Raw genomic sequence first — 13,831 nt, forward strand, 5'->3', positions numbered from 1 at the left:
TTAGAGTTCTATATGGAAAGTTCTGTAACAGAATGCCATCTATATAATTTTAGCTGAAAAAAATATTTTGCCATTTGGACCAATGCAAAGAGCTGGGAGTCATCAAATAGGTTTTAATTCTGCTTTTTCTGTGAACAAGCTGATGAAATTAGACAAGTCAACTTACTTGAGTCAGTTTTCTCACCTACAAAAGGTGGTTAATAGTATCTGTTCTACATATATTAATTGGGTTATCAAAGTCAAGTTATCAAAAAATTAGAACATATATTGTTCAAAGTAAGAAGCATTGAACATGTATTTTTAAAATTGGAAATTTTATGGTTTTGAAAATTCTAGGCAATACATACACATGCTAGACTGAAATTTTCTTTAATAATTATCTCTCTATGAAACAAAATTAAAAAGAAAACAGAAGCAAATGAGCCTAAATAGAATGCGAATGCTTTAACATTTCTTTAACCAAAAATAAATTTTCTAATAGCTTAACTTCACTCTCCTTTGGTCAGTGTTGACACTACCCAGTCATACACCACTTAACGACAGGGATACATTCTGAGAAATGCATTGTTAGGCAATTTCGTCATTGTGCGAACATCATACAGAATGTACGTGTACAAACCTAGATGCTATAGTCTACTGCACACCGAGGCTGTATGGCAGTGATGGCGAACCTATGACACGCGTGTCAGAGGTGACACGCGAACTCATTTTTTTGGTTGATTTTTCTTTGTTAAATGGCATTTAAATATATAAAATAAATATTAAAACATAAGTCTTTGTTTTACTATGGTTGCAAAGATCAAAAAATTTCTATATGTGACACGGCACCAGTTAGTTAGGGTTTTTCAAAATGCTGACACGCCAGGCTCAAAAGGTTTGCCATCTCTGCTGTATGGGATAGCCTATTGCTCCTAGCCTACAAGCCTGTACATCATGTTACTGTACAACACAACACGAGATTAAATCAAGCACAAGAGAAAATGATGCAGTTGAAACATGGTAAACATTAGATGTATGAGATTGCTGCCCAAGAAACACATCATATGTTTACAGTAATTTTTTATAAGTAGAAAGAGTAAACTCTAAAATAATGATAAATAATACAGTAAATACATAAACCAGTAACATAATCATCTATTATCAATACCAAGTATTATGTACTGGACATAATTGTATGTGCTACACTTTTATTTTTTTAATATATTTTTACTGATTTCAGAGAGGTAGGCAGAGGGAGAGAGAGAGAGAAACATCAATGATGAGAGAGAATATCATTGATCGGCTGCCTCCTGCATGCCCCCTAGTGGCGATCAAGCCTGCAACCTGGGCATGTGCCCTGACTGGGAATCAAACCATGACCTTCGGGCTCATAGGTTGACACTCAACCACTGAGCCACACTAGCCAGGCTGTGCTAATAGTATAGTTGCACATATGATTGGCAGCACAGTAGGTTTGTTTACTGCAGGATCATCACAGACATGCGTTGTGCTAAAACATTACAATGACCATGACATCACTTGGCAATAGGAATTTTTCTGCTCCATGATAATCTTATGGGACCACTGCTGTATATGTGGCCCATCACTGACTGAAACATCAGTAAGCAGTGCATGACTGTATAGACCAGAAACTACTCCTGATACAATTAAGTACTAAAACAAAATGTTTGAAAATATTTTAGAAGTCTTTTTTAATAGATTTTTATTGATTTCAGAGGAAGGAGGGTGGAGAGGGGGAAAGAGAGATAGAAACATCACTGAGAGAAACATTGAAGAGAAACTAAGATGACGGCATAGATAAACACCGGGAAATTGCCGCTCCCACAACAATTGAAAAATACCCTAAAGGACAGAGTGGACATCACCCAGAACAACAGGAAAGCTGGCTGAGTGTAAATTCTACAACTAGAAGGAAAGAAAAGCACGCTGAGAGCCAGAGGCGCTGCGGAGGTGAAGTGCAGAGGTACGGCGGAGCGCGCGCGGGCGGAAAGGGGGTGGCACCTGAGGACGCGGCTGTTTTTTTTTTTGAATCACAAGCTTCCGACTGCTCTGAACTCCGGTTCCGGGAAGTCTCTGGGGACTCAGGACTCATACGGGGAGGAGCGGACTCTCGGGCAGCGGGCGAACTTGAGTGCGGCTTTCCCTCAGAGGTGCTTGCAGCCACTACCGGGACACTGAGACGCACGACTCCGAGACGCACGACTCCGGGCGGAGAATCGGCCATAGCTGCTTTCTCTGCTCTTTGACTCCCTGAGACCCCGCCCCACCCAGGCTGCGGCAGAGGCTTTTGCATGTGAATGTACCTAACTGCAGCCGAACCAGGCAGACCCGGAACTTCCAAGAGAAGGCCCAAGGCCCCGCAACGCTTGCATTGCTTCACAGCTGAGCCTCTTCGTGGCTCCTGCTGTGTGGCCTCAGGCAGAGGCTGAATTAGCACCTCCTTAGATCCAGGAGCCACTGTACCCAGTGGTCAGAGGGGGACCATCCAGATTGCAATTCCTCAGATCCATAAGGGACACACTCAGGGAGCAGACTCAGTGAGCACCAAAGCCCCACTGAAGCAAGTCTTGCCCCAGAAGGGTGTCTTCAGCACAGAAGTTCTCCCACTCCAGACACAGCTGATTCTCACAGCCAATTGGCCTGGAGGTCAATTCCTCCCAGTGATCCTACAACAACCAAGGCAACAAGAGTGCACCAAGAGTGTCCACCTCAGGTAACTGGGGAGGCTGAGCCACTGGGCCCTACAGGACACCTGGCACGCAGGGCCACTCTATCAACACAGGGAAGCAGCCAAAATGCGGAGACAAAGAAACAGGTCACAAATGGCAGAAATGGAGGAAAGCAAACGACTGGATATAGAGTTCAAGGCCACGTTTATAAGGTTTTTCAAGAATTTTATGGAAACCACCGATAAATTTAATGAATCCCTCAATAAGTATAGTGAGACCATGGAGGACATGAAAAAGGACCAACTAGAAATTAAGCATACACTGACTGAAATAAAGAATAATTTACAGAGATCCAGCAGCAGAAAAGAGGATCCCAAGAATCAAGTCAAAGATTTGAAATACAAAGAAACAAAAAATACCCAACCGAAAAAGAAAAAAGAAAAGAGATTCCAAAAATATGAAGATAGTGTAAGGAACCTCTGGGACAACTTCAAGCGTACCAACATCAGAATTATAGGGGTACCAGAAGGAGAGAGAGGGCAAGATATTGAAAACCTTTTTGAAGAAATAATGACAGAAAACTTCCCCTACCTGGTGAAAGAAACATTGAACAACTGCCTCTTGCATGGCCCCTACTAGGCATTGAGCCCACAACCCAGGCTCGTGTGCTGACCAGGAATCAAATCAGTGACCTTCTGGTGTGTGGGACATGATGCTCAACCAACTGAGTCACACCGGCTGGGCAAGAAGTCAAGTCTTAATTATAATTAAATTCTCTTAAGTTCTGGGAAAGAACCTAGCCAAAAAGTTAGCTTCATTATATGATCACCTAGCAAGAGAATCTTCTTTTGAATCTTGTTGGTTATATAAAGGTGAAAAGATGATGATTATAAAATAAAAAGAACCAAGTCTTTATGACTATCAGTCCATAAATAATCTAGTTATCCAATGTGAAGTTCATATTAATTAATAAATATTTTAAAAATAATATCCCAACTGAAAATTTCTCATGTAGTTAGTTTTTTACAACTTCTGGCTCTCTCAAGTTCAACAACCAACAATCTGCTATGTTAAGCTTACGGTTATATTTGTATTGCCACAGAGATAGTGCAGAGTTTTCTTTGAAATCTGAAAACTTGAAAAAATTTCAACAGAGAGACTGCCTTTGGAACTCAGGATTCTTGGAATCCTTGTTACTCAACTGAGAAGCCAGTAAAATCCTCAGCATGATTTTCCGGAAAGAAGTTTCTCAATTAAGTTAACTTAACAGAAACAAATGAGTAACTCGGCTATGCTCTTGATCTTGTTTGAGAACTGTCCCAGGGTACCTACGGCCAGGAGACAATCCAAAAGCCTGTTCTGCACTCAGGTTTACATATAATAAATATAAATATATCTGAAATAAGGCATTTTTAAAGTTTGTGGACAACTTTTTGATTTTTTTTTTTATTATGAACACATACCATTTAAACAAAAATAGGCATGATATTAGGAAATGAAAGTAAAAGACTACGAGTGGGCACTTGTAAATGTACTTACCCTGCAGAAGAGAGGCAATGAAGGCAGTTGCTACGCTGCTAGAGCACAACAGTATGGAGTGATCAAGGTAGTATTTCCCCTCTGGGATCCAGCCCAATATAACTGCCGCCACGGCTGCTAGAAAACCGACGACTGTTGCTTGAACCTAAAAAAAAAATTTTTCATAAAATTCAATGGAATTATTCATTTCACAAACACACCTGTAAGCCTGATTACATAAATGTGCATATGAGAAGTCAGAGGAAAGTATGGCTATTAGTAACTGAGCTGCCTTTTAGAGAAGCTACTATATTTTAGTTTTAATATTCTCTAAGGCAGTGGGTTCTCAAGCTGCCCAGGTATGGAAGAGGGTCCAGGGATCTGTTTTTAACAAGCATCTCAAGTGACTTTCATGATGTAATCCACACGACATCTAAGAAAATAGCGACTTTAGGGCTGAAAAGTACACAACCCACCAAAGTGAAGCTTGATGCCAGAGGCAGTGTTGGCAAGAGACTGGATTTTATAATCCAAAGATGAGAGTTTGACTCCTCGCTACACCACTTACTCTTGTGGCAAATTATTCAAATTCATTCATTCAACAACTATTAATTTAGCGTCTATTATGTACCAGGCACTATGGTTGGTGTTGGGCGACCACAGTGGTCAAAACGGGTTTATTCCCTGCTCTTAAAGAGCTTTGGTTGGTGGACCTTAAACAATAACCTTACATGTAATCACCATCATGATTAATGATATACAAACTTCAGTTCCTACCCGGCCGGTGTGGTTCAGTGGTTGGGCGTCAATCTATGAACCAGGAGCTCACAGTGTGATTCCTGGTCAGGGCACATGACTGAGTTGTAGGCTCAATCCCCAGTAGGGGGCGTGCAGGGGGCAGCCAATCAATGATTCTCTCTCATAATTGATGTTTCAATATCCCTCTCCCTCTCCCTTCCTCTCTGAAATCAATAAAAATATATTTTTTAAAACATATATATATTTTTGGGACATCCTATATTTGTACAGATATTAAACTCAAACTCTGGCTCTCTTATACACTTAGGACAGAAAATATTTTGTATATTTATATTTTTATATTGTATGTTTTTCATATTTAGAAGTACATAATTTCTAGAGAAAGGAAACTTTCAAAATCATTGATATTCATTTATTCTATCCCTTTTTTGCAGTCGTAAATTATCACTTGGGGTCCCCTGAACAATTAAATGGTAGACTTAACTAAAATTTATTTCATTCTTACAGGTAACAACCAAGATCTGTAAACCCAAGATCTATAAATAAATATGTGTATCACTTACCTGTTTTAAAGCCAAGTTGCCAATTATTAGGTTCCACTTTTCAATGGGTGAATCCATCTTCCCAATATTTACCTGTTAAGGTGGATATTTTCAGGTATCACTGAATAAGCTATATGCTCTCTATTCTATTTAAACAGCACAGTAAGTCTTAAAGCCAAAGACAAATCTTTAGTAAATCTGATGAGATCACATTGCACTTTAAATATAATTCTTAGTTAGCTACTATTCTTACATCTCACATTCAGCTTGCCTGAGATGTTTCAGAAATTTTTTTAGCTTAATTACTAGCTCACAAGTGGACTGGCTAGTACTACCCACCTTCCCAGTGATGTTTTTTTACAACAAACACCATCAAGTGCATCCTAACATACCAAATTTTGTGTATGTAGGCCAATGTAAGTACATAATTTTCAGTTGCTGGCATATAATTTCACATCATGAAACTAATGTGATTTGAAGAATTATTGACCAAAAAATCCAGATATAAACAAATCATTCATAGGGACATAATTTATATTTGAGTCATGACTAACACTGTTAATAATAAAAAAAATCATTCAGTTCCATATGAATTTTGATCATATATCTCACTATTAAAGTTTATATATCTTTCTGCTAAATGGAAGAATGCACTCCAAAAAATATTATTATTCACATATTTAATTATGCTATAAGCCAAATCATTCTTATCAACCACTTAGGATTCATAAAATGTATATGCAAATCTGACAAGTTTTTCTACTGCAGCATTTTGGAAAACAATGAGCAATCGTTATTAAAAATACTATACGGAGCCAGGTTTCAATTATTATCTGCTTGGTCACAGAAGATAGGTGAAAGGGTAACGTGGAAAATATACAAGGGTATTCCATACTTATGGGTAGCTTTAACTATGGTCAAACTGGCTTCAGACCATTCGGTTACGTGCTACACCAACCTTTCCTGTATCAATCTAGAAAACAGATCCTGTTGTCTAAACTCACTCTGGACTGCAGTCTCAAAGTATCCAGCAAATGCAAATATTAATATTTCTCAGTGTTTTGGAATAATTATTCATTCTGTCTTAATTTGTATACTTCTTTTCTAAGCCTGGAAATCTAAACTATTAATACCATTATTGGGAGCTTTAGTTTTTCTTTATTTTAGAAGTTTTACAATTTGAATTGCAAGTCTAACTTAACATTATTAGGGACAGAGGCTCTGCCAACTTCTTCATATCCCTCCACTGAAATGTAAGCTCAATGAGGGCAGGATCATTTTGTTTTGTTTGTTGCTGATTCCCTAGCACACACAGCGCTTGGCATATAGCAAAGACTCAAAAATATTTTTAAGCCCTGGCTGGTTTGGCTCAGTGGACAGAGCATCAGCCTGCGGACTGAAAGGTCCCGGGTTTGATTCCGGCCAAGGGCACATGCCTGGGGTGTGGGCTCGATTCCCAGTAGGCGGCCTGCAGGAGGCAGCCAATCAATGATTCTCTCTCATCGTTGATGTTTCTATCTCTCTCTCCCTTGCTCTCTAATCAATAAAAACATATTTTAAAAATATGGTTTTAAATTAATGTATTAAAAAGGTAGAATGTTATAAAATAATTTCAGAAATCAAGAGTTCTCTGAGAAGAGGTTTAAGGCAACAGAAGTCAATTTTGGCTAGAGTGGGAAAGTGCTTATCAAATTGTGTTAGGCAATTTGCTTCTAGGAAATAGTTTCACAGGCTTTTTAGAAAATACTATTTTTAGGACAATGTATACCATTTTGACTCATTTATATCTAGCATTCAGAAGCAGAAAATTTCAGACCTCAGGTAATAGTACCCAACAATTTGTAGGTAGAACCACTGTACTTGGCTTACTTTCCAATTACATACTACTTTTATGTATCTATAATAATATCTTCTATAATAAATATCTACTGTTGAAAAGATAAAAATCCAGAAAAAATTACTCAAGTTAAATATTTTTTAAGCCTCACCTGAGAATATGTTTTTATTGGTTTTTAGAGTGAGAAAGGGGGTGGGGGGAGAGAGAGAGGGGGAGAGAGAGAGAGAAAGAAACAAACAAACAAACATCAATTGATTGGTGGCCTACTGTACTTGCCCTGACCAGGGATGAAACCCGCACCTTTTTGGTATATTATAAAGTAACAAGTTTTAAGAACAACTAACCTTCAACAGATTGAGGTAATAGACTATATCTGATATCTTATGTTTTAAGTTCGCTATCGTTATGCTTTCCTGAGGCCTTCCTTATAATCTTAGACGCTCATTTATCCTGATTCTCCTGCAGATAATCATAAAAATGAGAAAAGACCCTTAAATTGAAAAAAAGATCAAAATAATCATAGATTGGCCTTTTAAAGCTATAATGGCTTTTACTCCTTTAACAAGGGAAAATTAAAACTACATTGGAAAATTGTAAAATTTTTTAAAGATTTTTTGCACATAGTTGAAAAGGCTGATTTTCAAACAGTGCTCGTTTTAAGTTTAAAAAATAATTACTCTTCCCTCAGGGAGTACAATTAGGAATCAGCTACAGCAATCTCTATTACACAACAGGCAACTAAGTTAAGGTTGTGGCAGGTGGGGTGTAAGAGAAAGGGAAGAGGGATTTCATTGTAGGAACCGACAGTCCAGCTGGAGAGGGGAGGCACGAGGTGACTGGCAATGTTAGTGAGCTGATAAGAAATACAGGTAAAAGGGAATGGTTGGAGTAAGAGAAAGTCATGAGTTTACTTTTGAATGTAGTGAGTGGTGCAGCCATTCGAAAATTCAGCTCTGGAGGTCAGAAAACAGACTGGAGGCACGGGGCTGAGCCACGTGCAAGCAGTGTTGGATTACATGAAATTACTGACAGGGAACACGTAGAACAGAGTACTAAAGCCTTAAGAAAATCTCAAATCAAGAGGATGAGCAAAGAAAAAGAGACCAAAAAAGTAGACTTGAGAAGCAGCAATGAAAGAGTTGGGAGAATGAGGGGAGTGTGGGGTCTCAAAGTTGAGGGTAATAAAAATTTCAAGTAGAGAACTGGCAGGGAAGAGTCCATAGAAGGTGAGACTTTGGGGACTTTTCTAAGAAGAAGCCATTAATCTGGGATGTGAGGGTGACCTGGCCGCGACATCTGTCACCCCACTGATTGCCAGGGTTGATTCGGCTCATCTGGCTGGCTCAGCGGGTGTCCCCTTCCTCCGTCACCAATCCAGATGCTGCCTCCGGAAGCTACGCGCTCAAAGAGGACGGCCTTCCCTCAAGAGGAGAGGATTTGTCTTCAGTCAAGGGTGTTCGAGTAGCTGCCCTCCCCTGCTAGAACCTCCAAACAAGGTCTCAGGAAGTCATTAACCTGGGGTTGCTCTAACGGTGGACAGAGTATCAAAACAGCTGACAATGACGCTCTAGAATTCTTTAAGAATTGTAGTCCTCTGCCTAGCAAACGAGACCATTCTCTAAGCAAGTAAAACACCATACACTAGATGAATATACCATGTTAACATAGTTTGATGCCACAAGTGACTGGTTTTCCATTGACTAATATGTTTACTTTACTCCTCTCAAATCCAGAAAAAATTTCAAGTGGCTACTCCTGGTCTTTTAGCTAATTCATCAGCCAATTCTGTCACCTCTCTCTGAAAATGAGTTCTGGTTTCCAACATGTCTCGCTATAACCGCTGTTACCACGCTGATCCAAGCCAACATGATCTCAATTTGCCTGCCTGCTTTCAGTCCTTGGCCCCCTTTTGTCCTGACTCAACACAACAGTCAAAATAATCCGTTAAAAATATCTATCAGATCACATCATTCCTCTGTTCAAAATCTTCCAGTGGCTTCCCATTTCACACAAGAACCAAGTCCTTGCAAGGGCGGATAAGGTAATCTCATCCCCTGTGACTTATCCCCTCGATTACTTGGTCCCAGCCCTACTGGCCTCTGTGCTGTGCATCTAACACAGTGGTTCTCAGATTTTTGATGTGCATCAGAACCATCTGGAAAGCCTGTTAAAATACAGACCGCTGAACCAAACACCCATCATTTCTGACACCGCAGCTTTGGAGTGAGACCAAGAATTTTCATTTCTAACAAGTAGCTGACACTGTTGATCAGAGGACCACACGTTGAGAACCATGGGTCTAACATATCAACAACAGTCCTGCCTCTGACCTTTGGCACTACCTGGAACATCTCTATCTCAAAGAGCCTCAAAAAATAAAAGTTAACAAATGAGTAGTGCCTGGAAAAGGTAGTGGCTCATGGCAACAAGCTAAGAAAACACGGATTATGCATCAAGTCTATGGTGTCTTAATTGCTTGGAGAACTGAATAATTCCTTCAGTTTATGACTCAAATATCTTATGATCAGTGACACAATCCTTGACCTATGGAAGGCAGCAATGTCACCCTGCCTCCCCAAAGAAAGGCCAAACTACCAAAGGACTTGTATGCATGCATATTAGCATAACCAATGGACACAGACACTGGGGCGGTGGGGGCTTGCCCAGGGTGGGAATGGCTGGGGGGGGGGGTCAATTGGGGTAAAAGAAGACATATGTAAAACTTTAGACAATAAAAAAAAAAAAATTGGAGGAGGAACCAGACAACTAAGTGTCATTAGAATAGTGCTCATTCCCTAAGAATGTATATGCTACAAGAGATTGAGCACTCTGTTTTAACAATGGACTGTTTTAGTATCGTATTCCTGGCAAAACCATTTTTAAAAGATAAATTAATAACTGCTACATAGCTAAAACTGAAAAATAAAAAATAAATTAAAAATAAAAAGAAAGTCAAGGGTAGGACAATGTTAATGGAACCTGACAAGTAAATTATTAACGTGTCGGTCTTCTTTAAAAAGAAGAACATTAGCATATTTTCTGATCAGTTAGATATAACGTTTTCTGTACAAATAACTCATAATTTGGTTGTCCTGTAAGCGTGAGTCTGCACATTCGTGTTTTGCTTTTGTACGAAAGTTAGATTTAGAAAATAAAATTATTTGAATTATTCAACACTAAAAAAAAGAAAGAAAGGCCCAACTAGATCACTCTGCAGTGAAGGCTACGACTGATACACTACGCCCCTAATCAGCTTTGGAATTCTCTATTAAATATGAACACACAAACAGACATGACCAGACGTTTGAGGAAAATACCTAATATAAAATACAGATGCCAAAACAACTAAAGTTCAAATTAAAAATCAGTAAATTCAGCCCGACCAGTGTGGTTTATGCAGGAGGCAGCTGATCAATCATTGATGTTTTGATCTCTCCCTCTCATCCTTGAGGTTTCTATCTCTCCCTCTTCCTTCCTCCCTCTGAAATCAATAAAAACCTTTTTTTGTTTTAAGAAAGAGTGGACTCACCTTTATTCAGTTTTAATGGTAACGTGATCAAATTAAACAACATTCAATTTGCAGCATACTCCTTTTTTAACCATATTCCCTACACTATGGCCTATTTCAAAACTAATGTTTAATCTATTATTTGAATAGAAACGAATGCTGGATAATGCGTGTGAATGTTGCTTTTAGAAATATTTTCTTTTTGAGGTAAGCCAGCCAAAATTTCCACTTTTCTGCGAAGTTACCAAGTTGCATAATGCTTGTATGCTTAACTATATTTATCAGAACAAAGTTCATTTTTCAACACAATGAAACTAAAGCCACCTTTTAATTCTCATCCCAATAACCTCCTTCTCCCTTAAAGGCTGCCACTTTTGTTTTTCAAGACCTCTTCTTTACTCTCTTCTCCTGCCAAAAAGCCTCTTGGGTTTAGTTCTATCGAGGTGATCCACCAGTTCTTAAAACATAACGCACGCATATTGCTGTATACGACTGCTTTTCGGGATAAGGAGGGCCTGTCATTTTCAGATGAGACAACCCAGAGGACACTCCGGGTGTCCTATCAAGCAGAAATACTTAGCATAGCCCCAAGGTCTAGAAATGTATCAAACAGACAGGGAAAAAAATGTTTCCTGATACAGGTTCTCCATAACAGATGGAAACAGCATAGGTAACATACATACTTTGAGGCAGGAAAAAACTTACTGCAGTGGATAATCTAGATGCCAATGTCATTTCCAAGTTCCCTTTGAGACCAAGTAGTGCAGGAACTAAAATGAAAACTTCGGTTACTTTTTTGAACACCTCCCAGTGCTGTAAGGAAAACAAAAATAGAAATTGCTGACACTTAAAAAAAAAAACACACATTTCAGAACAAAGACATTTCTAAAAAATCTCAGCCTTTTTTCCAACGTTGCATTTGCATTTTGAATGACAACACGGGTCATTTAATCAGTGAACATTTAGCTTAACCCCGTTCTCCATAGCTCTGAAGCCTTGAGTTATTTTAGAAGCTCCAGTTAGAGTTGGGAGTGATAGCTGATAGTCACTACATCCCAAAATACATCTAGCTTGCTACACACTCCACCCTTAAAGTTTACTTTATCCCTTTTTTTTTTTCCAGTTGTTAATGAAAATAAGCTTTATTACATCAAGTAATAAATACATACAAAGATGCAAACAGTATTAGTCACTTTCTTCCAGATGTTTGGATCCACTGATGGGAAAGGCGGAACTGAAATCTACATACATCCTTAGGGAAAATTTCAGGGGTCCTTGTCAGGCGAGGTTGGAGGTTGAGGTTCAGTAAGTTGCTCTTTCTTCTGTATTTATAACTTGTGCATTTTAAAGATGGATTTCAAAGTACTAATAGTCATGCAAATGCTTAAGCAAAAAAAAAAAAAAAAGTTACACTGAGCAGAATTTATAGTGGGTGGCGAACGCGCTGGCTACTAAAGGGCTGCCGCAGGACTCGCTGAAACAAACCCTCAGAGCTGGATCAGCTCAGAAGAGAAACAAAGAACCACGTAACAGAAATGCATCCAGAAGAGAAACACCGGTATCTGGGAGGCCAACTACGGTTTGCGGTGATAGGTAACTGACGTGCATCATGTAAATCAATGCTTAAAAAAACACAAAACGCCCTGGGTAGTTCCTAAATAACATGTAAACCTAATAACTGCGAAAATCTCCATCTCAGCGACGGGAGGTTCGGAGCCTGACGAACCCCAGGAGGGGCACAGGGAGGACAAACCAAGCTGTTACCATTTTGAAACCAAGTTTCATCTGTATAGGGGGCATGAGCTGTCACTTCTGGGAAGAAGAGGGAAAGCATTCACGCTGACTCAGAGGCTAGGACCTGGCGTTCCGCTCCGTCTCAGCCAAGCACTCCCGAACCAGTCCTCTCGCGTGGATGATGCCTCGTTTCAGTCTCTCCATCGCGCTCTTGCTGCCCGCGTATGTGGGCCGGATCTCTTTCCCCAGCTCTTCGATGATGGCCAGCAGCTCAGCATATTTGCTCTGGGGCACCTGGCTGTTCCCTGTTCCCTGCGTGTAGCCTAGAGATGGCGGTCCGTAGTCACTCAGCAGCTGGCGGTACTGGGAGAACGTCGCCATGCTGGTGGAAGGCGGGTGGACGCTCCCAGCGGCGTTGAGGGAGGCGGTGGGCATGTGCGCGGTCAAGTTCGGTTTGTAAGACATCCCCCCGGGCGGCGGGGCGCAGCCGAGGCGGCGGCGGCGGCGGCGAGGCCGGGCGGCAGCGAGGCGGGCCCGGCGTCCGTGTGCCCGTCCGTGCGCCCGCCGAGCTCCCGCGCACTTTTTGTTGTCGCCGGTCGGGCCGCACCGGCAAATATGGCCGTCCCTCGCCCGCCGCCGCCGCAGTATATCACCCATACATCCTACTTTCTCCCTTTTTGATGGCAAAAGTTAGCGTAACTCATGCTTAAGAGCAAAGACTCAAGAACCAGGTAACGTGGGTCTGAATCTTGGTTCCAACACTAATTACAACCACCCCACAGGAAAACTACATTAATATTATTATCTAATTTCACAAATCCTATATAATAAAAGGGTAATATGCAAATTGACCGAATGGTGGAACAACCAGTCGCTATGACATTCACTGACCATCAGGGGGCAGATGCTCAATGCAGGAGCTGCCCCCTAGTGCCTTTGTGGCAACACTAAGGATGTTCAACTGTTGCTTAGCCGTCAGTCAGACATCCTCTGAGGGCTCCCGGACTGCAAAAGGGCACAGGCTGGGCTGAGGGATCCACCCTCCCCAAAGTGCACGAATGTCATGCACTGGGCCGCTAGTGAAGAAATAAAGATTCAGAGTGGTTAAATGATTTTCCCAAGGTCAAAAAATGAGACTCAGAATTGACCTCAGGAGTTCTAAGTCATCCATGTTCTGCTCCCAATTTGAGGTTTTGAAGCAAAAAGGTTGCAGGACATCTATAATAATAAAAGCATAATATGCTAATTAGGCCAGACGTCCTTC

At 40.5% G+C, this 13,831-nt stretch overlaps 2 protein-coding genes across 8 annotated transcripts in view; both read right to left on the reverse strand.

Annotated features, from left to right (window-relative positions):
• Positions 1-13,831, reverse strand: part of SLC41A2 (solute carrier family 41 member 2) — an 87,339-nt gene that overhangs the window by 40,926 nt on the left and 32,582 nt on the right. For 6 of the 7 annotated variants that reach the window (XM_036299739.1, XM_036299740.1, XM_036299742.1 and 3 more), the window contains exons 3-5: positions 11,539-11,646; positions 5,510-5,581; positions 4,209-4,353 (exon numbers count right to left, since the gene is read on the reverse strand). In XM_036299739.1, coding sequence (XP_036155632.1) covers positions 4,209-4,353; positions 5,510-5,581; positions 11,539-11,646 — 325 coding nt within the window. The remainder of the gene's footprint in view (positions 1-4,208; positions 4,354-5,509; positions 5,582-11,538; positions 11,647-13,831) is intronic. The other variant, XM_036299745.1, reaches the window with a different exon arrangement.
• LOC118651036 (cyclin-dependent kinase 2-associated protein 1-like) lies at positions 11,957-13,047 on the reverse strand. The gene has a single exon (XM_036299746.1). The coding sequence runs from the start codon at positions 13,030-13,032 to the stop codon at positions 12,685-12,687; it is 348 nt and encodes a 115-aa protein (XP_036155639.1). The 5' UTR covers positions 13,033-13,047; the 3' UTR covers positions 11,957-12,684.

This window comes from Myotis myotis, unplaced genomic scaffold, assembly GCF_014108235.1.
Source record: "Myotis myotis isolate mMyoMyo1 unplaced genomic scaffold, mMyoMyo1.p scaffold_m19_p_3, whole genome shotgun sequence".
Classification (NCBI taxonomy): domain Eukaryota; kingdom Metazoa; phylum Chordata; class Mammalia; order Chiroptera; family Vespertilionidae; genus Myotis; species Myotis myotis.